Here is a 25,736-nt window from a genome sequence, read left to right on the forward strand (position 1 = left end):
TCTCCATGGCATTAGGGATCGTTAACATGCTCAGAAAACTTGGGGAAACAGGCACGCTCGAGCATGAAAGAGCTGCTGCCAATGGCACTTGCATTTCAGCTCCATTAACAGCAGTGTTTCTTGGAGAATAATTGTATTTTCAGATTTCAGGGGGAGGCTTTCTGGTAGCTGAGAACTGTGTAGAAGTAGGAACATCTTGTGGATGTGTAACGTAAGCGTTAAGCAAATGTAAAAACTAGGCTCAGCAGGGAAAAAGGTGCCTAATTTTGTGTGTGAGCGTATGTGGCACAACTGCTCAACCCCATGGCAAAGAGGCTACGAATAGGCAGCTCTCCCTGTTTTGGGTGACCCTTGAAATATTATTTGTGAAAGGGGCAAAACCCCTCTCTTTTTATACTTTCCGTTGCCAACCAGCTGTGCAAGAAGTTAAACATAGTAATTAACCCATATGTGACCCACTACATTTGACTGATTTCCAGGCAGGGACCGAGCGGTAACTCTAGCCGGCAATTTGAACCTACCATGTTCGTAATGATGATTTTACAGTGTAATGGTTGCACTAAATCCTTTCGCTTTTGCTCTGTAGCCGCTGTTGTGACAAGAAAAGCTGTGGCAACAGAAATGAGACTCCATCAGATCCAGTGATAATTGACAGGTAAGGACTGCTATTGTTTCCTTCCATTTTTTTTATCCCCCTCCTCATTATAATGAAACACCTGCCCTGTGTTGCTAATGGGGAAGAATTAGGAGTATGTATGGATGAAATTTTGTTTTTGATACTGAATTAGTTGTGCTTTGCAATTGTGATTGCCATGGAAGGGCCATATGGAGGATAATGGAGTGACCTGCTCTTTGGAGGGCTTCAGTTCTTGTAACTGATTCATGTGCATAAAGAGGAGATTTTTCTTTCTGACTTTCTGTGGCTCAATTCACATGCTATGCCAGGGAAGCTTCAGGAATAAAATAATAATAGTTTGTGATTTATGAAATGTGGTTGGGTGCTTATAAATATTTAACTTTTATTTGAAAAATGTTTGAATCATTATCACTTAGCTACAGTAGTTCTGTTGGATGCAATCCATCTACATTTTAAGGTTTTTATTTATGCATAAAACCAGTTAAAAAATAGATCTGCAAAGTAAGGTTTTTTTCCTCCTCTTATTTTCTGTGGTTGGAATACTATTTTGACTGTATTGTCAGCTGATCAATTCATTTTTGCCTGTCTTAATTGCCGTGTTTTTAAACAGATCCATATTACTAATCTGACATCACCATGTAAATCACTGTAGTACAATATATCTATTTTAGTTGTTCTGAGCCATGCATAGCTTCTGTGCTTGCAAATTATGCAAAATGGTAGCCAAATTGTCATTTTTAGATTTTAATTGTCCAAACTCATTGTACAAAGCCATGTGCAATAACCTGGTTATTATGCAGCATTACTCAAGAAGAGTTAAATGGTCATGAAGTACTGAAAGTGTCTGTCATCGCCTGGGGAAAGCAATACCCTTGCAGTAATCTGTGAATAGAGGGAGCCTGAAGGGAAACTACCTATACGTATAGGGGCAAGAGTGTAGAATAGTGTGCTTCTCCTTGCATTATTGTCTGAGTTAAGGTTTGCTATACTCAGTTTAAAGTATTTTCTGTGCCAGGCATCCATGTTAGAGGGTGTAGAGGGTTCGGTGTGTTGGGTGCCCCACACAGAGAATGGTCCAGGGATAGGGCAGGGCCTTGCCTAGCGTTGTGCTCATCCAGATTTACAGTTCTTGTTTGAATTTGGTAAGAAAGTGCATATATTGGATGCTTATATGAGGTGTTTTGATTAGCTATAATAAGTGATCCTGAAAGTGTTTAAATCTCAGAAGGTATATCTATTTTAACTAGGCGTATTTTCATCTTCTGTGTGCATTAGATAGTAGCAGAGAAAGTGTGTGTGGGGAAAAATTCACAGTGAAATCTGTATGGAGATGTGTTTTATAAGCATGGTACAGAGCTGAACACTATAAACATGGTATTAGAGTGGCATTTTGAGCAACATGAAAGCTACAAAATTCACATGAATTTTTCATTGTACTGGAAAGTGAGATGTTAAGATGCTAATGGCAGGTTTACAGAAATATTTTGTTTAACTATCTAGTATGCAAAACTACTAGTTGCAAATAATTTTAGATTATGAAAGCCAGAGATGCTGTCTGTTACACGCTTCCTGCAAAATGAGGAGAACTGTTACATGGAAAAAACAGATTTAGGCTCCTAGCAGTGATCGGTTTCTCAGTCTTTACCTAAATTGATGCAAAAGGAATGAATTCTGAAGATTATTTTCAAAAGGCAAGCTAAACATAATTTGAAGATGATAATACAAGCCCTACCTCACCACCCGCGCTGAATCACGCTTGGCTTGTGAATGGGTTAAGCTTTTAAGTTCTTCACTTGGTTTTAAATTGTGACTTTGATACAGAAGGCTGATATGACTGTGGTTTGAATAACATTTGATTTTGACCTGTTCCTGTGGGTTGCAGTGGTATAAGAAATTTGACTCAGCAGTACTGTAATTAGCCCTCCCCGTGTTTTTGAAACAGGATTGTGTTACCTGGATTGCATTAGTGTGGCTTCTATTGTTGCCGCTTCGCATCTGTCCCAGTAGGGTACTTAAAACCTTTTCTTGGCTGGGGCTAGTTCAAACAATTTAGGCCAAATAAGTATGTGCTTTATACAGTTAGTGGCTTTAGTGATGTTTCTTGTGACATTTATCCTATTCATTTTTTGTCTCCCTTTTGGTTTGGAAAGGATGAAGTGATCTATATGGAGCCTTTTTACCTTAAAACGAGTCCTTTAGAATTGTCCTAACGTTAAAATGCCTGCACAAGCCAGAACATGTGTTTAATTGTACTCCATTGTCACTTCTCCATGCATGCAATTTTGAACTATTATGTCAATTGATATGCAAAACCATATTTAGCTATTTTTATTTGCATGTGAGCTTAGAGAATTCATTTACCATTTGGGCTAAAGCACTCCCACATGCCTTACGCTCCGATAAAGTCTTGCCTATGGATTTAATCTAACTCTTGCGTCAAATCCTGTGAATCCACAGACTCTGGCCTAACATAGAGCTTAACGTAGAATCTATCCATGGGATTTTTGACATATGTACTTACATGGAAATGCTATCCTCCTCTTACATGCTGCAATACTCTTTTGGATTGATTAATTCTCTTTGATGAGGTTAGAGAAACTTGGGATAGAGAGAACTCTGTCTTTGTGGTGGTTTAGTGAACTTGGCAAAGAAGCTGTTTGGCAACTTCAAAGTTACATGTGTTGTATTCTTTTTCAAACCCTAGATATGAAAAGTAAATCGTACATTTCAAAATGTGGGATTTAAAAAAAAACCCAAGTCTGTTTGAAACAGGATATCTGTATCCATTATAAAATTGCTTTATACTTTGCTCTATTATAGTATCAGCAGATACAGCAGTGAAAGGGACGTAGAGAAATTTATACTCATGTAGTGATCTAAATTTTCTCTGGAGAACAAAATAAACCTATTATGCTTATAGAGCAGTCATTTCAGGGAAGTTTCTTGGAAACCTGTGTATGTCTGAATCATCTTCTTAGCATAGCCTGTATATTTTATCACTAATCCAGTTACATGTGTTGAGATGAAGATCTGATGAACAGGAACTCATTTTAAAAGGGATATTATTGTCACAATACAAATGCACAATTCCTCCTACAAGTGCAGTGGCAGGGCTGTATTGTAATCCTGCTTAAAGAAAACAGAGAGCACTTCCTGTTATTAAATTAAATTCTAGATTGATTTAACTTTCAAATTGTAACTCATATTTGAATTTAAAAGGTTTGCAATAAAATTCCTGTGAAGAAATTTAATAAATTGTAGTTTTATTGCCACTCTGGATATCCTGGTGTCCTAACCTTTTTCCTTACAGTTATCTTAGTTCAATAAATAAAACCTCATTAGACTATTCCCATTTCAACGAGTTTATTAAATTTTACAGGAGTAATTAGCATAAGCTGTGCTAATTTTTCTGGAAGACTAATGAGAGAGCTTCCTAATTAGGTTTGCTTTGTAAGAATCGGAAAAGATGATAATGACAAAAGTCACATAGGGGAGAAAGTGAGGCTTTATATTATTCCTTGGTTCAGGAAAGAGGCTCTTCTCTCTGCATTCTGTTCCAAACTTTTAAACCCAATTTACCAGTACAGGACTGATATTTAATGGTGTTACTTGTGCCTGCTGGGCCTTCTTTACCTTTTATGGCTGCATTCAGTAAACAGGAGTCCTAGTGACTGATAAAATAGGACTAATCGCTGCAATCCCAAATATAGTGGCAGAAAAATCTCAGCATTTAGGACCTATATCTATATATATACCTCCAGCTTGTGACTTTGCATGGGAAAAGGGCTGAAACCAACCCATTTGGCAATTGCTGGTTCATCCCAAATTTTGCTGCTTCCCAGAGTACGCAAGCAGGCAGATGACAGTGACCTGAAATTGGCTTTGCTGAGATTTACCAAGACAGATGAGACCTAGTTAAGAAATCTCACCTCTGTCTATCTTTTGGATAGAGAAGCTTTAGTTGTGGTGTAAGTCAATGGGCTTTGCGCTGGAGCTCCCCCGGGTAGAGACTGCGTGCCCTCAGGTGGCAGGTGAGCATGGTGATGAACAGGGTCTTTTCTGGCCCTTGCCTGGCAATATACTGAAGTTCTTCACGTGCTGTTTTGGATGCAATTTCTGAGCAATGAGGCTCACTCTAGCTTTCAAGAGGTGGTTTATGCATTTCCAGTGCAATCAGAGCTCTTGTCCATGGAGCAAGAGTGGGGACTCATGGATTGGAGGCTGTAATATCTTCTACGCTTTATTATCAGATGACACCAAGGTATATTTTAATGCATGACCTGCTACTAGTGTTTGAAATGCCTGTGTACTGTTGGCACCTGCTGTATATCGTGCTCGGCCAGGCTCTCAGTCCTCTGTCCCCAGCACACCCAGCTGCTGTGGCTGTGGAGGGAGCCAACTTACCTGCATATGGTTTTGAAATCTTTCAGCCTTTAAACTGAAAAACTTTGTGTTTGTGGGTAGAATTTCACTGTGCAATGACATGAAAAGAGGAGTGAATGACTTTCAATGTCTCCATTTTACTGCTTCACAAGTCATCAGGTAGTGGATTCTATTCTACGGGCCTGATGATCTTTTCATCCTAAATACCAGGCAGGTGGAAAAATGACACAGAGGACTGTACCACGCTCACTTCACCCTCCCCACAAATACACTTGTTAGGCAGATGTGGCGATTAATGCATTTTGCAGTAGCTTTCCATGCCTGGAGGGAGGGTGATGGAGATGTGGATGGGCTGGCAGATCTGGCCAGCTTTAGGAGAGGTGCTGGTGACAGGGTGAGGTCGGTTTTGCTTGGGAGGGAGCTGCAGAGGATTGCTTTGCTGCAGGGGATGGGATCAGTGCCGCAGCTGATCCCCAGCCAAACTAAAGGGACATGTGCTCATCGTAGCAGTGGTGTCACAGCAGAGTGGCAGAAGATGCTAGGCACTATGGCAGTGCTCACTCTGCAGGGCCCCCAGTTCCTGACATGTCCTGGTCATATCCTTGGTCCCCCTCACCATATGAGGTACCGGAACCTTGCTGTGTGGGGTCAGCAAAAGGTTTCTGTGCTGGTGTCCTGCTCCCCCCTTGCCCATGCTGGAGACAGGGCTGCAGGAGGCTGCGGATTCAGTTCGTCCTGGATCCTTGGGTGGACTTTGCATGCAGGAGGGCAGGCATGACATGTTCTAACAGATCTCAAGACATGGGTGCAAAATACTCCTGGGCCTGAATATTCAGCTGTTCTCTTGAGTCTTGTACTGGAAAGTACCCACCCCTTCCAGAGCCAGATGGGAGTTACTGATCCCATCAGGGAGGCAGTCCAGGGAGCAGAAACTGGGTGACAGAAGATTACCCCCAGCACTGCACAGAGATGTCTCCCATGCTGTCTCTGGGCATCTAAGCAGGGCGTTCAGACAGCCAAAAGTTGGCCTTGAGCGTTTCACGCAAGCTCGCAGAGCCTCTGAACCCATACATTTCTGAGAGGGGAGGGACTGAAACACACATCCTTGAGGGTTTAGTTGTGATTGATGCAGCTGAGAAGCATTACCCGAAACATTTCCCACATGACTTCGGCAGCCAAAGGCATTTTGAGCTCTTGTGAGATAAATGGGAGACTCTGATCGCTAGATGACTCTCACACAGAGTTTCAGACATAAAAGCTTGCCCCTCTACCAGCACTCCTCAAACATGGGGTGCCAGTCTTCTTTCTGGTGATGAAATCACTAGAGCTGGGGGTAACTTTGCAAGGATTCTTGTAAAAATCTCTTGGTTTCAGCCTGCTGCTTCAAAATCCATTTATTTTGCTCTTGGCGTTGAGTGAACTTGGTCAGGGTCAAACAGCTTCTGCTTATTGTTTGTTTGATTTCTCTCCCCTCTGCCTCCAAGTATAAGAATTTTTGTATAATCTCAAAACTATTATGCAAAACCTTAATTTGGTCTTAGCTTCACTCAGGAGGTTTGTGATTTTCTTAGCAAACCTGTTCTGAGTTTTCAGTTTGTTATAAAACCCCAAAGCAGGCAAGTTTTATGTGGTTTTGGGTTTCACTGCAAACATTTCACACTACTCTAATAGTTGCTTGCTTCTCTCAGTGATGCCTTTGAATCTGCAGCTAGTGTTTTGGGCTTGATTTTCACTGTGATCTTATGCCTGATAGTTACTATTTAATATCACGGTGATAAAACAGAGGCTCCTCTTGCAAAGAAGGTGTATTGTGCCAGGTACTCTGTAACCTTTAGGTAGGTAGATGATTCCATTCCCAAAGAGAAGTGGTTCTTCTGATACAGACTGGAAATGGAGATCGAGATTTTTCTGGCAAGAATAAAAACCTTAGGCTTGTATTGAATATCCTGGGGATGAGGAAAGTGAAGAACAGCCTACTCTATTGCTTTTGGCATATGACTATCATCTTGGTATTCACCCACAGCCCTTTGAGGCTTGGCCACTTGTCAGTCTAGAAAAGTGACTTGAGTGCACACATGGGGTATGATGGATCTGCTGCTCCAAGACCAGTATGTGTCTGTATAGCTCTGATCTGCCTTGGGTAGGTGGTGAGCCTGAGGTGTGCAGCTCTGCACTTACTACTTTCAGCTGGTTAAGTCCCTTGGGCTCTTTCTGAAAATCCCAGTCTTGGTCGGCAAGGGTTGACAGCTTTAGGAGATTGCACTGGTTTAAGTCCTCAAAGTCCATCCTGAAGACCCTATGGGTTTTCTTTATGCAGAGGAGTAGCCCGAGGTATAATGGGATTACTCTGCTGCTCCATTCAGATGGCAGGGTTTGAGCATCCAAGGTTAGAGGTGCTTAAAAAAGTTTGGCTGCCTCTGTACAGTGACCTCCTGCAGCATCAGGAAAGCTCCAAGTGTTCTCAACTGGTCCCAGGAGGAGCCCAGGGCCTGGCAGGGGGATCTGTCCTTTGTTTCTGGTCACAAAACTTCAAATGTGCTTTTCATACTTATTGATTTCTTCATATGAGCTCCTACTTCAAAGTGTGTCCTGCAGCAGGGAGGACATGCTCGGCGCAGTGGGCTACTGGGCTCCATGCAGCTCGGTGTCAGTTCTCTTTCTCAAGAGTAATGATTTTTTTTTTTTTTTGGAAAAGATAGTGGCTTTTTCTCATATGAATATATACGTACACACAGTCTCTGGTGTGGATAAATATCCTGTCCCATCTTAACACCTGATTTATTTCCATATTTGCTGTCACAGTAGGAATGCACACATGAATAAGAGTCATAGGAAAATGTATTTGCAAAGATCATCCCCAGTTTTAATGCAGATTAGCTAAAATTGTTCCAAACATGAAAAATGTATCTTAGCTCTATCCCAGCATTTACTGGGTAAAAACATAACCCAAGCTTTATTCTGCAGAAGCTGGGGCTGTGAGTAGTTTTCTTCCTGTGAGTAGTCATAAATGTTTGCATCTTGTAGCCACAGAAACATATTCTTACAAGTAATCATCCACATCTACAGAAAAAATGTGCTAAATTCAAATTCACTTCTGCCTGCTTGGATGTATTTAATTTTAATACAACATCTAACTAATAAAGTTAAAAGAGAATAAGAAACAAGTGTAGGTTTCTGTGTAAATCATGATGGAGATGACTCTCTAGAAATGGATTTACTGCTGTCCTCGGACAGCAGCAGGTCTCTGTAGTAATAGTGGTAAATACTGGTACGAATTTTTCTCTTTCCCTGTAGCATCATGGGGTATTTTTTTTCTGTAACAGTTCTGGAAAAGTACAGAAAAGCCATACAGAGTTCCCAGTGTGTTGCATTAGCAACTTTGCATAGGTAGTTTGTGATCAGAATATATTACTGTATCAAATGAATGTTTACTTTTTTACTAAGGACACTATTTGAGAGGGTTTTTTTTTTAAGCAGAATGAATAATTTTCTACCTACTTTTTAAAAATAGTGTTTGAAAATAGGAAAGGTGAAAATAAATTTTCTGGTGCTGTTAATATGTGAATTATGTGAAATGAGTTATTAAAAGGCTTTATAGCAAGTCACTGAAATTATATACCGGACAGTAATAAGGTGACCCAGATATAGAGCCTTTCACTGCAATCATTGAAATGCTATGAACAGTACTGTTTTGTCTTTGGTTTCTTGCTGCCTCTAAAGGTGTAGGCAGATGAAGATAACTTTAAAAAGAGCTATTTCTCCAATTACAAGCTCTTGTCCAAGAGCAAAGAAAGATTTTTCAGACTAACAGCATTCACTATAACAAAATTAAATTCCCTTCATCTGACAAGAGGCTGAGTTTGGCAATAGTCTGGGTTTTTTTTGTTGGAGATATAGCAGGAGCCACCCTCTATACCCCTGCTTTTCTCTGCAATGGTGAGCAGCCAGACCTGAAAGATGATGACCTGAATTTGGGGGGGAGTGAGGTGGGGAAGGATGGGTGGCACTGGATGGTGTGAGAGCAGCGTGCCCGTCAGTGGGCTTGGGGACATCGTTTCCCCATTGCTGGAGAAGGGTGGTTTCTTATCCCAGCGGTCCAGGGGGGTTGAGAGAGCAGCATCGCTGCTGCCACCTCCCGCTGGGCTGGGGCTGGATGCCCAGCCAAATCTCTCTGGTTTTGTAACGACGTGGTAAAACGTCCAAAACGGCATTCCACAACTATGCCATCTCGCTAACCGGCTGAGGCACAATAGTTCAGTAATGTAATATAAAAAGTAATGGTGTTAGCTAACACATCCTTAATAAGATATTGTCTGCTGCTCTGCCATATGCTACCGAGCAGGCTTTCCCTCTGTGGGGCTTTTGAGTTCTCTCAATAAGATTATTTCAAATACTCTAATCCTGAATCATTGACATGAATACAAAAGCCTAGTGACATCTAATAGATGCCTCTTAGCTTTGCTTTTCCTCTTGTTCCTTTCCTTTTTCTTCTCTTTTTACCTGACAAAAAGCTTACAGACACTTGGGCTCTGTCTCTCAGTACCAGCATGTGGGTCTCCTCATGAAATATAAAGGAGGAAAAAGGGCTGACATAGGGCTGATAAGCCACAGAGCAAAGGACCATAGAATTAAAAGTAAATGCCAGTAAATCCTCCCCTGTACACTCAGTTGTTCTTTTATTGTTTTCTTTAACTCTTCCAGTGCCATGCTGGGCTAGAAAGACATGAAAAATGGGGTTAAAAAAAAAAAGGTGATACTATAATGACATAGTGCCAGGGGCCTAAGGTTTGCTGTAGGCTTGGATTTTCTCAGTTCTCCTCCCACCTTGACTTTCTAGTCAGAGTTGCAAACTGTTCAGCGTCACGCAATCAGCTGAATGTTTAGGTCATTTTTTCAAAGATTAATTAAAAAAGAAAAAGGACATCCCCAAAGTGACGTCACAATTGTGACCCTGGAAGGGATAAATTTTATATAAAGTAAATGTTAGAAAGAACTGATAACTCATTGTGAGCATCTAGCACTAAAAAAATGATCTTCCTCTAGTTAGTGTTCTCTCCATGACTGTCAGAGACCGTTCATCTGCTTTTGGACTTCGCCAAGCTGTTCATCCATTGATTCCAGAATTTGCCTTTGGATAAAGTTATCTGTACGGGATACAGCCAGTGTCTACAATGGGTTAAAAGGAAGCTGTTAAAAACATCATAATTTTCCTTAATTTTCTTCATGATTTTGCAGGGAGACTGACAGGCTTTCCTGACCAGGATAACTATCCGCTTCCACCCAGTTGAGTCAGGGCTTCTCTGTAATCTCCCTGAATATAATCTTTCGGTTGGATTTTTTGGCATCTGCACCACTACATAACCATTGGCTGACTTCCCAGTTGTTAAGTCACTTTGATTAGTGGATGTTAAAACCCACTTTACCTAGTTCAGATTGTGTAGAAGGATGACACAAGAAATGTATTCTGTATTCATTAAAAAGTTTTTTGCTCTAGAAGAAGGAAATCAGCCACGCTCAGGGCTATTAAGGTCTGATGGCAAGATCTCCTCCAGTCTGCTCTATGTGCCTCTGCATTGCTTGTAGAGTCCAGCAACATCCAGCTGCAGATGGGAGCATGTCCCATCACATGTCTTGCTGGGGATTCTGGAGGCAGGAGAAGGGAATGACCTGCACAAGTTTTGTGGTAGCTGCCCCACAGGAATCAGGATTTGATTTGGCCCTTTTTAAATAAAAGCAAGGGACTCCCACTGTGTTACAAAGGAGCACCCTGGGTAATCCTGGACTCTTCTGGGGTCTAGGGCAGAATTTGTTTCTCAAGCTGCAGTGTATGTGCTAAAGGCAGCTCTGAAAAATTTAGGGTTTTTTTTAATCTCTGGGGTTTTGGTTTCCTCTTGGCACTGTGGTCTAATGTTACTGAGCTCCAGGGGTCTCTGGGCTCCATTGGGCTGACCCAGCTCTTAGGAATGCACAGTGGCACAGAGAGAGCCTCTACCCTAAGGAGCTGTTTAGGCAAGACAATCCCTAGGCTACATCTACCTTCTTTTCTTAAAGCATAGTGGGTGCTGTAATAGCCCTGGCATTCTGAAAAACAGAATAAACTGCAGTGCGGTGTAGGAGGAAAACTTCTTGCTGAACCCCATTATGTGTACACAAATTGTCGTCTGCTGAACAACGCATGGCAGGAGAGACGAGCTGTTTTTTCTGAGGGATTGCCCCGCTGTGACAATGGTAACTCAATTTGTCAGAAATTACAAGAACGTTAATACATCATGCCCTAATGTGTCATTTGTGCATTAATACTTTGAAAGTCATTGGAGTTTTTCTAATAAATGCCTTCAAAGCTGGCTGGGCATTCATAAAGTTGAGTTTTCAGAATTGCAATTGAGACACCTATTTTCTCTGATTAATTCTTGGAGTTTGTATGTAACAGTCAGCCTTGTTGACATTCGCAGCCATCCACATTTGAAAGAATAACATGCTGTTAGTTAATATTTGTGTTATTGTAAAGCGGCATGATTTGCGGGATAGGGGGGGAAGAAAGGGAGGCTGTTCTTGGGCAAACAAAAGAGAATTTTGGGAATGCTTTTTGCCATGGTAACCCAGTTATCGCTCATTAATCTGTCACATATGAAACAAGTTCCAGACTACAACACACTTAAACAAGGCAGCGTTCCCAGGGGGTTCACCCCCTTGGCTGCTCTACCTCTTACCTGCAGGCAGCGTCCGGGCTGGGCTCTGTGCAGCGCTGGAAGGGTTAATCCCTGCAGAAAATCCCATCATGTGCCTGGTTGGCTCTGAAGAAGGGGGACCCCCTCCCTGCTTGGGCCACCTGGGCTGCCTGGCCCTGCCACCCCAAAAGCAGCTCCCCGGGGAGATGAGATGGGGGAGCCAGCCCCGATGGGCGCTGCTGCTCTGGCTTTAGGGGCTGCCTCTATCTCCAGAAGGAAGGAAGTTTTTTTCCTTCATTTCCAAGATAAGGTGTCATTCATGAGAGCAGCGTGCTGAACTAATCAGGTTAATTGAGAGGCCCTGAATAGCTCTCATTGAGCGGATCCCTCCTTCCTGCTCAAGGCAGATAGTGCAGACGGAGAGATTACAAGCGCTTTAAACTCTTTCTCCCCATCTCTGAATTTCACACCGATTTCAGGATGAGGAGGGCCACAGTAGACATGTGACATGGGGGTTGTACAATTCAGCTTTGCTGGGAGCAAGCTGTTTTTGTTTGGTTTTCTTCTAATCATCATGATGATTATTTTCAGTGTGGCCAGAGCCTCACAGCTCTCCTGATGCCAGGGGCACCCTGATGATTTACACCAGCCGGAGTGGTGTAAATTACTCCAGTGTTTTGGAAAGATATAGAGGACTAATCCAGTCATGTAACTGGCTCTGGATTGACCCACTCTCGAGTGCTGTTAATATTAAAATTATTTCAGACTAACTCATGGCAGGGCTGCAGGAAACATTAATTTTAAAAACATGTTTTCAGTGTTTGAAGCAGATAGCAGTTGGTTTTATTGCTTTTATGGCATCATTTCCCTTTAAACCCTTCTAATCGAAGTGGCTGTACATAATTTTACTCAAGTTTACCAGAATGCAAAAGCATTTCCCTCTGGATACTCTTGCCAAATTAGGAACATCCAGTCTCCAAACCTCACTGTAATCTTCCTACTCTCCACAGTCTATTACATTGTCTTCGCAAATATTATAACTATTAGAGTGCAGAAGAGAGAATTTTCAGGGAAACTAATTCCCTTAATGTAGTGTTGTCATCCCTGCTCCTTTTCCAAGCCAAACCAGTTGTTTAGTTCAATTTAAACACGAGCATCGTTGGCCCCCTTGGTCCCCCTCCTCCCCCCTCCGGCTTTTTTTCCTTGGAAGTTTCAGGAATGACTTTAATTATCTCTACAATCAAATTCTCACTGCTGTCCCTGTGAAAGCGTGTAGTCATGGATTGCTGGGATTATTTTCTTTAGCACTTGGGGATAGAGAAACTGGTTGTTTGGAAATGAGAACCAGCTGGGTTCTCAGAGCTGGCGTTTGGAGGGAGTCACTTTGCACACAAACCCGGTGCTGAGCGGAGTCGTGAACTCAACCCCCAAATTCCCTGTTCTCCATTTGCCACATGGGATTATGCAATATTGGGGCTGATTTTTGTTTATCTCCTTAATATGCATCTTCAGGGTGGCTGCTGTCAGAGCTTGATTTTACTCTTCATGGAGCTTTCTGGAGGCAGAGGTGCTCCCTGCGGTTCTGTTCCTGGGCTTTACCTGCCCAAAGAGTAGAAAGTCAAATTGAACCCCCAAAACTTGATAATCTTATATCAGACGTGTTCCACAGGTGATGGGTAAGCAGGTAAAGAAAGATGAATACAGCAAACCGAGCTAACTTCTGCTACCTTTTATCTTTTGTTGCTCTAGAAGACATGCTGTGTTTGGTGATGTTCTTCCTTTCTTTCCGACTTGGAAAAATTAGTTATTTGTCATACCTTATTAATCTTTTTTAGTGCCAAATTCAATTTGAAATTAGGACTTTATATCTAATCAGAAATCATATGACCTATGCTTTTAGCTATTTTACCATGTGGAAAGGAGCAGAAATCTTCTTAATTTAGTCATAAGGATGTAAATCTGGAGATATTCCACCCGTATTAAGGCAACAATAGTGCCTAAATCAAGAGCTTAAGTAAAGCGTCCAGAAAAGAAGTCTTTCAGTTCCTTTCTTAAACAAAGTTTGTAGCAAAGAAAACGATTGATTGGTGAGCTTTGAATAGATCCTTTTATACGATTTGATTTCTTTAATGCCTGAAATATAATGACTTTGACTCTATTAATATCCCCTTTACCACAACTAAATCATTTTTTGAAAGATGAAACCATTTAGCTCTGAACATGCTTAGATCACACCACGTCCTAAATACTCTCATGTATCTCTCTCACACACACATTGTTTTAGAGTTTTAAGCTGAAACAAATACTCTGCAGCCACTGTGGCTCTAACATCTGGGGGTTTTCCAATTCTGCACGTTTTCTTCTACTGATACATTTATTCGGTGCTGCAATTTATCATCTTATATGTGTGTATATACACAGCCACATACCGTGGGTCTGCATTTCTTATTTATTTATTTTATTATCTGGGTTTTCCATTTCTATTTTTTTCCCCAACAAATAACTGCTGCATTTCCAGTCGCTGAAATTTGGACAGAATTTTACTTCCTGTTTCAAAGGTCAAGGAAAGCTGACCCCAACAGCAGTGTTGAGGCTGCTGAATTATTCATATCATTGACTTTGTGTCAGCTTCCACATTTGTGCAGAGGGATGTTTTATTCATTTATCTCATTTAGGGACCTGCTCTGCACCTGTTTCTACCATTAAGTACCCTGTAATTTGCATTTGATGCTAATTTAGTTTCATATCAGCCTGGTCCCCTCTTGTTAATTTAATTTTCTAAGACCCTTTTCATTACAGTAGAAATGTTTCCCTCTTTAAAGCAAACATCTATACAAGTAATTGTATAAACTGCCTTTTAAATAATATCTTTTAGAAGATTCCATCGTTTAATTCCTTAATTCCTATAATTAGCCACGGTTTGATTAATGTTTCAAAGGGTTAAATTAAAATGCAGAATTACTCAAATGCATACTTGAATAATTTTCTCTCTGCTGATAACAGTTTCTGCATTGCTGCTTTTATTCTGCTCGTGATTCTGAATATTACATGTACTAACAAGCACTAATTTTCCTCATGTAGTGATTTTCCTCTGCTAAGCGATAGCTGTTTTTAACATATAATTGTTGGAAATCCTATATTGCCAGCGGGATACTTAATCTTTTTCTTCTGATCAATTGTAAACAGTTAAGGAGAAATGCTGTGACTGAGGAGCTGCTCTAGGTTTCTTTCCAGATTGTAAGAAACTTAAAGGGAGCCTTTATTTTGCCAGCAACCGTCAGTGCTATGTTCTCACAAACAGCATGATCAGCGCCGATTGCTGCTGAGAATCATTTGGAAATATTTACAGCCATCATGGGTTTGTTCGTGTAGATGACAATTTTGATATGCTGTGATTCCACAGGGCAAAACGTCCTGTGATTGTCACCTCTGAGCACGTCGATGCGTTTGCAGTGCAAGAATATGGCACTGGGGTAAACAAATGACCAGAGGGGCTGCAGTGTAAAATCCAAGTCCCCTCGCTCCCCCATGGGTTTATTTAGAGCAAAGCTGGAGAACTGCAGCTGGGGCGGGCGCTGGGCTCCCACCTCCCTGTATGATGAGCCTGAGGGATGGACATCCCCTCCCTCCTTCCCCAGCTGGGGGAAAATGTAAATGGCAACTCTGGGCTTTCAGAGGTACAATCCCCATTCCTTGGTGAGTGTTGGAGACGGGGACAGGGGAGATTAGTAGAAATACAAGTCTGGGAGCTGTGGGCAGCTGGGTTTCATTACCCAGCAAAACAGCTCATGCTAATTTCTCCCTCTGTTTACAATGGGAAGGGGTCTGTCAGGGCATCTATCGCAGGGGCCCATCTCCCCAAATCCTTCCATGCCCTCCTAAGGATAGGAGAGATTTGGTATTTGTCCCTGAAACTTTGGTGAGGGTCTCTGTTGCCCAGCCAAGGCTCCAAACTCATGCCACCCCACTGCTGCGGTGCTGCGTCTGGTGGGAAGGATGCGAGTCCAGTGTATAGGGTCAGCTTTACATTAGCTTTTGTTTTGCCTCAGCAGAATGTGACACTCCAGGTCCCCCAGAAGTGACAAGGAGTTTGGGGAGAGATGCCTACAGGTTTGGGTTGAAAGGAGGCTGCTTCTGCCCTTCTGCTTTTGGGTGGAGCCTAGGGGGATCCCACTGCAAGCAGTGTCAAGGGTTGCACCAGGGTCTGGGTTTAGCTGTGATGGTCCCAGAAAGTGTGTTATATGGTGTGCTGCTTAGACAGACAAACCTGAGATGTGGGCTCTGGAACTGCTAATAGCATCAGGATTTATTATCCAAAATTTGGGTTGAAACAAAGCTTTTGGTTTTGCTTTGCTTTTAGGATGTTTTGTTTTTACTCTTTCAGGTCACAAATATATCTTGTTGGCTGGCAAACACTGGTGTCCAGGGCCCAGAGTGGGTTTGTGTCAGGGGAATGCTCCTGAGAGCAGCTGGAATGGAAGTAGTGGGGCTGGCTGATGGTCAGGCATGAACTCGTGTACCTGCCAACATCACCTTTCCCAGCAAACCCCAAATTCAGATATTCATAATTGATCCCCTTTAGTTTATCATATACTCACAACAACAGACTCGGAGATGGGCGTTTCCTGGGTATTAATGACCAGCTGGGGTTAATGGCCCTTGCTTGTGCCTTGAGCCATCAGCTCCTCCCGACTGGTCATTAATTCCCAGGAAAAGCCCTCTGTGGAGGTCATTATTGCTTAATTATCTCCATACACTTTAATGCCAGTTTTGACAATGTACGGTCTCATACTTTGAGTTATAGGTACTTTATAATTCATTAAATAGCTTATCATTAAAACTGCAGATGATCTTGATTATTATTTATTAATGTTTTCCCTTTGATTTTTCTTTTTTTTTTTTTTTTCCTCCCCAATCTGACACCCTTGTGCTGTAGTGAGGAGGGGACTAAGGTAGATGGAGCATACGGCTCTGATGCTGCAAACTGTCATGTGGTGGCTCTCCCTGTCTGTAAGGGTCTTCCTGGCTTTGAGAGGTCCTGAAAGTATCAGCTTGCCTAGCCTTCAAGTACCAGCAGAAAGACTCGAGGAGGAGCTCCCTGTGCTGGCCCCATGCTGTGGAAGCACTGGCAGGGTCTACCCCACAGTTTTGGCAGGAGAAAAGTGAGGCAAGAACTGCCTAGGGCAGTTAGGTGGTGTGGAAAATAAATGGGACAGGCTTATGAAAAGCAGAGGGACTTTAATTCATACCTTTTAATAAGAGTGTGCATCTCTTCCTCCTGGGAGAAGCTTTTTCTTTCTGTCACTCGGGTGTCCCTCTGTGTAGCATGACAGCACTGCAGCTGCTTCTGGCTTTGCACCTGCAAGACCAGAGGCTCAGTGCGCTGCCTGTCTGTGTGTTCTGGGCAAGGTCCTATCTGCAGCTCAGCCCCGCTGGCTCTGCCCTCGGCTCCTCACTGAAATCACAACCCATAGAAATGGCCAGAGGTGCGCTTTTGTGTTCTGGTGCCCTCACTTGGGTATCACTGACTCTAGAGGAATTTTCTGTCTTATTTGCCCCAGATGAGCCAATCCTGCACCTTTCTCTAGTTCTCTCCTATTTCCCATTTCCCCTCCAGGCTTTACGAGGGAACAATGTGGATAACAGGTTGCTAAACCTTTGTGACCATGGTTCCTCTGAGGTTTCAGTGTGCAGGAGCCCTGGTCAGCACCAAGGGCGGCTGTGACCCTGCTTAGAGCACTCTTCCTGTGTTGGCTTGGGGGCCATGGTGCTGCCCCATGCTCAGGGGAGGTTGCACTGTCAGGAGGACTCTGTTAGCCAGAAAACCCGTTAGGACATTTGCTCCTCAAACTCAGTCACATCCATTGTATTTCTGTTGCTCTGCCCTGACAGCATTAAGTTGATGAGGCAATAATAATAATAATAATAATAAGGATTTGGAGCTGTTTTCTCTATTACCTGTTGGTTTTGTATTTGTTGGAGGAGAAATCGTGTGTGGATGTGAATATACTGGCCCCATTGAGCTGTGCCATTGCCTTTGGAGGAGGCCAAGATTTCACCCACTGTATTTGCTTTTCTACCTCCGAGCTCTGTTTGTTTACAAAACCTCCTGAACTGCTATAAACCGCCCAAGCACTCTGCCTCCCGGTCCCGGTCTGCTCTGGCCTTCTCCAGAAACCAGTCCTTTCTGATTAAAATCATAATGGCATTTGAAAGCAGGGAAACAAACAAGCCAAAAGCCTTGTGCAAAGTTTAAAGTAGCATGTTGCTGCTGAGAGAGAAATAAACCAGCACAAACAACCCGAAAACTCAAAATCCGGACTCAACAGGTCTCCTATTGGCACTGTCAGGGAAGTCCAATGGGTTGAGGCTGATGAAGAGCTGCAAGCTAAAAAAAAAAGAGAGCAAAAGAGAGCAACGTTATTTATTTGTTTATTTAAGAGCCTAAAAGATTTACGGTAAAGCTAATTTGGGAGCGCGCCCCATACTGAATTCGCGCTGCGTGAGAAACCCGGCGGTGCGCTGAGCAGAGGGACCGGGAGAGGGTTTTGGCAGAAGGGCAGCAGCACTGGGGCCGTGTCGCTGGCTTTTTCCCCGCTCCCGGCTCTCGGCAGCGGCACTGTGGGCAGCGGCCGTGAATGAGGGCTCAGAGCGGGGTCCCCCCGGCTGCGAGCCCCGGCCGGGGCAGCCGGGCCCGGGCCCGGGCCGCGGGGCTGGGGCTGTCCCCAGCGGCAGGGCTCCGGCTCCGGGCTGTCTCCGGAGCGAGCGGCGTGGCCCCGGGGATGCGCCCGCTGACGACGCGTGCCGCGGGCAGCGAGCGGCTGCGGGAGCCGGAGCGGGGCCGGGCGGCGGCGCTGCGGGGGGCGGCTCCGCTCCACAGGCACACACCCCCCCCACCCCGCTCGGTTTGCCTCTGTGCTCCTTCTCTGGGCTTGCTGCCTTCTTCGCTTCCCTCTCCCCGCTTTCGTTTTGCCTCTTTCTCTCGCTCTCCCTTCTCTTTTCTTTTGCTCTCTTTTTCTCTTTCCTTTCTCTTACCTTTCACTTTTCTTATTCCCTTTCTTATTTATCTCTTTTCTTTCTCATCTTTCACTTTTCTTCTTCTCTGCCCTTTTTTTGTCTTCTTTTTAATTTTTTAGTCTCTATTATATTTTCTTTTTCTTTTATTTCTCTTTCTTCTCCTCTTCTTATCCTTTCTTTCTCTTGTCTTTCTCCTCTCTTTTTTTCTTTCACCTTCTCCTTTCTACTCTTTTCCTCTTTTATCTTTCCTCTCTTTCTCTAATTGTTCCCTTGCTAAAAGCCAAAGACAGAATTACAAACGAGGCTTTGGCATTGCGGTTTACAGCATTCTTTGGGGGTGTTTTCTTCTGCACAGTATGTTCTGTATCTTCCTTTTGGGTCGTCATCTTTGAGAAGGAGAAAATATCCCTTCGTTGCTGAGAGAAGCATGGAAAAATTGTGAAGTGTAAGGAACGTACAATGCTTCTTCCCTTTCTCAACATCCATATAATTACTGTTAAGCCAAACTGAAAAACCTCAGGCTTAGAGATCACTAGAGTAAAGTTACATTTCGCAAGACAAAAACTGAACTGAGTGCTCAAAAAAACCCACCCGGTGACCAGTTCTGTCATAGACTGTAAAAGCAGGCTCGATGTTTTGCTAGGGAAAAGGAGAGGCTTTCAGGTTCGTTACCATATGGGATATAAAATTAGCTTTATTTACATTTATTTCTTTCTTCCTGCTTTGCAGGGAGCAAACTTGGCTATTAAAACTCTTGATATGTTTGTTTTTCAAAAAGAATAAATAGCACAAATAAAGACAACAACGGGGGAATAGATGCATCGTACAGTGATGGTGTTGCCTTTTTTTAAGTTTTAATTTCAGGGTGGGAGCTCTGGAGCTGTGTCGGATGGGAAATGTATTCATGCAATGAAAGGCTGCATTTGAATGCTGCTTTTTTTGTTTACATTTTCAGCAAACCCAAGATGACACAGCTGGGCATGTTCAAAATGAAATAAAAATAGGAATGAACAAATAAATAGTAGTAAAGAATAGTAGTAAATAAAAATGAAATCAGGCGAGCGACATGCTGAGCCTGGCGGAAGGCTCCCTCCGCCTGCCCGAGCCGTGTCTGTCTGGGAAATGGGATCAGGCTGCTGGCTAGGGAAGGAGCAGGGTGGTTGAGTAGTGTGGGGAAGCCAAGGGAAGAGGCTGGTGTGGCAGGAGTGGAGCTCAGCTCCTCCTCTGCAAGCTCTTCTTTCTGCGCAGCAGCCTTTGCATTGCCCAGGTGGCTTCGTGCTGCTGAGAGCTGGGTGTTTTCTTGCATGTTTTGGGGTGCAATATTTAGTTGAGAAGGGGGAAGTTTGGCTGCTGGTGCCAAATGCTATATAGAAACCTTCTGCCTCCAGGGAGAGGAAGAGGAGGGGGTGGGAAAACCAGAGAGGCTGCTGGGGGCTGGGAGCTGTAAGAGAAGAGGCTGGGAGACCTGGAAGTGGCAGGCAGACAGAGATAGATAGCAATTAGGATCTAGAAGCAGGCTGGGAGATAAGGAGTCACTGAAGATTTACTGTATGTATATGGACAGAAAGAAAGAGCGAGTACATTGGGAGCAGAGAGGGAGGTGTGTACGCACAGTAAATCTCCGGTGATGCCATATCTCTGGCTGCTTCTGCATCCTAATTGCTATCTCTTTGGCTGCTGCTTTCTGGCCTCCAGCCACTTTATTTCCTTTCCTACCTCTAACACCACCTTCATGAGCCAGGATTAAGCCCCCCCATACACTTACAGCTGGGCAGGGTGCTGCTCTCCTGGCATGGGCTTGAACGGTTTTCATAAGCTTGCTGTGATTTATTCTCTGCTTTCTGGGGCCTCCAGTGAGCCCTGGAAGCAGAGAGGAGCTGTAAAAGCCGTGTGCTTGCTCCTTGTGCTAGCACTTTGGGGCATGGCTGGATGATCTGCACAATTGGCTGCCCTGGGGTGTTTTCCCTGCCAACCATAAAACACCTTTGCACCAGTTAACCAGGAACTGGGCAATTATGTTTGTAGTGGGAGAACTCAAGAGGTGTTCCTGATCATCACCTTGCAGATGAGAGGCAGCCCTAAGCTCCATCTCGTACTCTCCAGAGAGCAATGATCTTCACACTCTCAAGAGAGTTTGGTCACTGCCACCTCTCTTAAATTTACTTTTAGGATCTTGTTCTTCACCCAGGAACAACCTGGAAATGTCTGAGTCTTCGGGAAGATCTTTCTTCTCCTTGCTGACGTTCATATCCATGTAGTTTCACGTGTGATTTTTCTTGGGTCAAATTCTATTTGCTTTAGCAATGTGCAGCCCCAAGGACCCTCTCACAGGAGGATTTGCCTCTTCAGGTCAAAAGGATGGTGCAGCACTGCACTGAACCTTGCGTTGCTTTAGGGACTTTTTTCCTGCCAGACAGGAACAAATGCCTCTTTAGAGTGGAGTATCTTCTTCTTTCATGCATCTCAGAGATCATCTCCTGATTTGTTCAAACTCATATTTGTATACCAGTAATGCTTAATTAGAATACTTTTATATCAAGTAAATATTTTCTTAAATGCATAATTGATTGTGTAGGGAAGGAAGAACTGCAGGAATGGAAATCATACATCATTTCATTATTAATGGCAATGTCTAAATAAAATGCAGACCTTGTCATATTTAATGGATGGCTGAGTCCATTCTGCTTTAAAACGCAAACTGTTGTGTTTTGGTTTTTTTTTCTTTAAAGGTGCCTGCATAATTTCAGCTGGTTTAAGTGGAATTTAATATTTCCATAACTGTGTTTGAGGGGGGTTAAGTTTGTAGGACCTAAACTAGGTTGCCTCAGAACAAACCAGTAAGGAAATGGTCTTGGCATTGGGTTGAAAGTTAATATTCTCTTAAAGAGATTTTTTTCCCAGGATAATTTCATTTAGGGATTTTCTTACAAACTGCATAGCACCTAATGAAGGTTTTATTTTTTTTTTTATTGTACATAAAATTGAAGCTGGTGGAGCTCTGCAGATTTACACTCACCGTGGCTGTGGTCCATAGTGTTACCAAAAGTCACATTCTGTTTCTTGTACTTTTATGAGCTGCGAGGCTTGATGAGTGATCCTGAGGTCTGAATGTGATATGTGCAACAGAAGCCAGCCTGCCCTGGCCATGGAAATCCTGGGGGTGCTTGGGGCTGTGTTGTGTTTGCCTCCACATGTAGAAACCTTGGTGGTTTTCCTCTGCATGGCAGTCTGTATTGCAGAGCAAAGCTTGTTCACTGGAGAAGTAGTCTCCAACGGACTGAGGTGGGATAAGTGCATGCTCCATCTCCTGGGTGCATTCCCACTGAGCTCCCAGGGTAAAATGCTTCATGAGATAGTTGCATGCTGGAGGTACAACACATTTTCTTGCCCTTCTTGTGCCTTGTACTATGGACCAGCTCCATCATGGTGGGATTGGATGATCCTTTCAGCAGATCTTCCAGATTTTGTCTCAATGCCTTGCAAAGTAGAGAAATTTGTCATATTATCCACTGTGTGAATGCCAGCAACAACCACATGTTCCCAGGACACGTGCAGGTGCCAGACCTGGCACAGGCTAATTTTCTTCTGGCAGGATCATGGCAGTGGTGGGCAGGAATGGATCAGTGTCTGAGCAATGTGAATGATGCAAACTGTCCTTGCTGGGGACCACTGCCTGTGGTTCAGGTGACTCCCAGCACCCATGCATAGTTCCCAACAGTGAAGGTAGGAAGGCTGGAAGAGGTGAGGAGGGTGACTGCAGGTGAAATGCAATGGTGGGAAGGAGAAGACTGAACATGAAGCATCTTGGCAGCCTTGGGCACATGTTACAGCTGATGCCTGCAAAAGGATGCCAGGAATTTTGTTCCCCAGTATTTGGCAGAGTTGTGGTGTCTTCCTTGCCCAGCACAGACACAGAGGCCTTTAGATCTGAGCTGTGGAGAACCCCTGCTCTTCTCATCTCTAAATCTTTAGAATATTGCAAATAGTTCATTTGTTTTAAAGCTTTAAACTCAAACCTTTGATGTTGCTTTTAGGAAGTTAAATAATAAAGCCCAGTGTTCTCCAAATGAGGGCTTTTGTCAGAAAACCTTGCTTTACAATGAAAGAAAGAAAACATAAATAAATGATACTCAAATATTTATAAAGGCATTCAGCAGATCAAAATGTTTCATTCTGCCTTTATATTGTTACTTCATGTCTCCCCCTCTGAGGCTATTTTTTTGTTTAAACTATGCAATGCAGAATGTATTTTGCTTTTTATATCATTAGTTTGCAGTGTTTTACCCAGTCCTTTCTCACAGGGCCATCAGTAGGGCATTCAAGGGATATGTATGTAAATGTAGGAACGTTACTGCTTTGGCTGGTGGTTTTGTGCCTTGCTGCTATGGATGGTGGGGCTGGCTTAAAGCAGGAGATACAAGACTGCTCCAATGATAATATTAGTTGTCCGCAGGCTGGTTGAGCCCTGTCTTTATGTATTTCTGTTCAGGCATTGCATGTGTGAGAGATGCCGCTGCCCCTGACATGTGTTAGGTGCTGCTGTCTTCTCCTGCCCAGGGAATATGGGATTCCCTACTTCTGTCATTGGCAAATCCCTGTCTTCAGCTTCTCTCAACCCAGTAACAGGAATGCATCCTGATCAAATTGCTATGGGCAGGTAGATCAGTGGCCTCCTGTATGCTTTTTCCCCCCAAATCCCTCTGGACTGATAGGTCACTGTGGGAGGGAAGACTGCTCAGGACTCAAGAAAGGGGGAGTCTCTAGAGACAGAAATTCCAAAGCTCTTTAAGAGTTCTGTGTTGTTTTGGTTTTTTTTTTACCCCAAATAAATAGTTGGCACCACTTCTGTCAGCATCTGAGCTCCTTTAGCTCCTCGTCTCTCCAAGTTTTAACCATGTACTTACTGCATTACCATCAGTAAGGTCTGGTCGCAGCGTCATTGTCCAAAGGAAAACTCTTTTATTACAGTAAGAGGATCCTGGCCAGGTCCTTGAAACTCCCTTACGGTATCAATGTGTGCTGCTAAACAGGAGGAGGAAAGATTTTGGCACATTGAGACCACACCGGGGATCCTACGTGCAAGGTGTGCTTTGGAAGAACACAACAAAGTAATAACCCCAGTGCATTTTAGCAGAAAAACAAGAGTCATTGTTCGCATTTCTCGTTTGCCTGGCTGGGGGCAGGGACTCAGAAAAGTATCCTGTGGTTATCTCTGGGGACTTTGAAGAGGTTTTCAGATGTGGTTCTGAATCCATCGCATTCATTGCTTCCTGCGACACATGTGACCTCTCTCAAATCTTTTTTTTTCTCCTTTAAATATAAACAAGGTTTATTTATTTATTTATTAGTTAAGTTCTGTATTGGAGGTTAGTAAAAACCCCCACAATCAATCAGTGCTTGCTGTTGAGCAGCATTAAGTCTGCTCAGACCCAAGCTTGACTGAGTTGTAGTTTGTGTTCCTGGAAACTCAAGGATTCCTGGGATTCTCACTGGACAATGAGATTATCTGGCTTTTTTGTGACTTTGAATTTAACATATTAATTTTCTGCTGCTTCTTGTTTAATCACCCACAGTTCAAATGCAAAAATAGAAGAAACCCTGTTATGAAGAGGGAATTTGAAATGGCTTAGAAAACTCTAGACAAATAATGAAACCCGTTAAAGCATTCAGTTGTGTTACAACTTTACTTTGGCATTTTGATTTTCTTTGTGGATGGTGTGAAAAAAGAAAATGTAAATTGACCCAACATACTGGCAGTTGGAGAAAGCTGTTCTGACCCCTCTTAGTGATCGCTGGCAGAAAATGTCCTGAACTTCCAGAGCAAGTCATGATCAGGGGGCTTCAATTTCTGGGGTATCCAGCTTTGGGTTCTCAGGGGGTTTCCTGGTTTCCAGAGCAGAGATTTAACTCCTATGCTCAGTATTTCACAGTCTAGATTCCAAAGCAACTTATCTACTCAGAGATGCAGGTGTAAAAGCTGAAGCAGCCATAAACATCTTTGGGAAACCCCACCAGAATGGTACAAAACTCTTCCTGGAGGAACCCCACCTGGACCACTCTAGGATGGTATCTGCTCCCCACTATCATTGCAGTCAGTTCATAGAGGTGTTTGTTTCTCTCCCCTCTGGCTGGGCTGTTGCTCACCAGGGAGCAGTGCCACTGGTGTTTCGCCTCCTGCAGTGCTGTGATGTGAGGGTCCTGCACAGCATCCTCAGCAGTGCGTGTGATTAGCAATGTGGTTGGAGGGACCTTGACAGGAAGGTGTTCGCAGCAGCAATCATGTTGTAATGATGCAAGTAAACCTGTTTCCTGACTTCTACTCTCTGATGGGGCTGTAAGACTGTGCTCTCTGCAGCGCCTTCCGTGTGCTTCCCAGCATGAGCTCATGATGAGATTTCACTCTGTGCTGCTTTCCGCCCTGGAGTTTTCATGGAAAGGGTTGTCAGAGAACTTTCCTTTTGCAAAAATATATGTAGAAATGATGCTTTGTGCTGTTATGTGGCTGTTGTGGGTATTGTCGTGGAACTTGTGGTGGCCCTGGGCAGAGAGGTCAGGCAGGGAGAGGAAAGCTTGGCTGGGCACAGTTATCTGTTCCCTGCCAGCAGCAATCCAGGGTAAAGGTCACCCAAGGGAATATGAAGAGGGTAGGAAGGAGAAAAGGGGTCACACCATGGAGTGATGTCAAAGCAGCTTGTCCTGCTTGCTCCAAAGGGGGTGATACTGTGCTGTCCCCATGGAATGTGCCCAATCTAGTTCTCCAAGAAGAGCCATGCCCATGGGTGCCCACTGATCTGTGGCATTGCCTGTGAAGATGAGGATTGAGGTTGCTGATTTCCATAGCAAGAAATGTAACTGTTTTATGGTTACTTCATGCCTAGTCTCAAGCTGCTGCTCTTAATTGTGGCTCATCAGATAGCTGGTCCTGTAAGGGCATCTGCCTAGCACCCTGGGCACTGCCCTGCGGCTCTGCAGGGTGAGGGGCATCTCCGTGTGTCTGTCTATCCACCCATGCAGTGCTGTGGAGCTGTGCA

The 25,736-nt window shown here is 43.6% G+C and overlaps 1 protein-coding gene across 5 annotated transcripts in view; it reads left to right on the forward strand.

Moving 5' to 3' along the window:
* Positions 1 to 25,736, forward strand: part of EBF1 (EBF transcription factor 1) — a 278,427-nt gene that overhangs the window by 18,576 nt on the left and 234,115 nt on the right. For all 5 annotated transcript variants that reach the window (XM_065690402.1, XM_065690403.1, XM_065690404.1 and 2 more), the window contains exon 6: positions 587 to 655. In XM_065690402.1, coding sequence (XP_065546474.1) covers positions 587 to 655 — 69 coding nt within the window. The remainder of the gene's footprint in view (positions 1 to 586; positions 656 to 25,736) is intronic.

The sequence above is a fragment of the Lathamus discolor genome, chromosome 10, assembly GCF_037157495.1.
Source record: "Lathamus discolor isolate bLatDis1 chromosome 10, bLatDis1.hap1, whole genome shotgun sequence".
Lineage (NCBI taxonomy): Eukaryota > Metazoa > Chordata > Aves > Psittaciformes > Psittacidae > Lathamus > Lathamus discolor.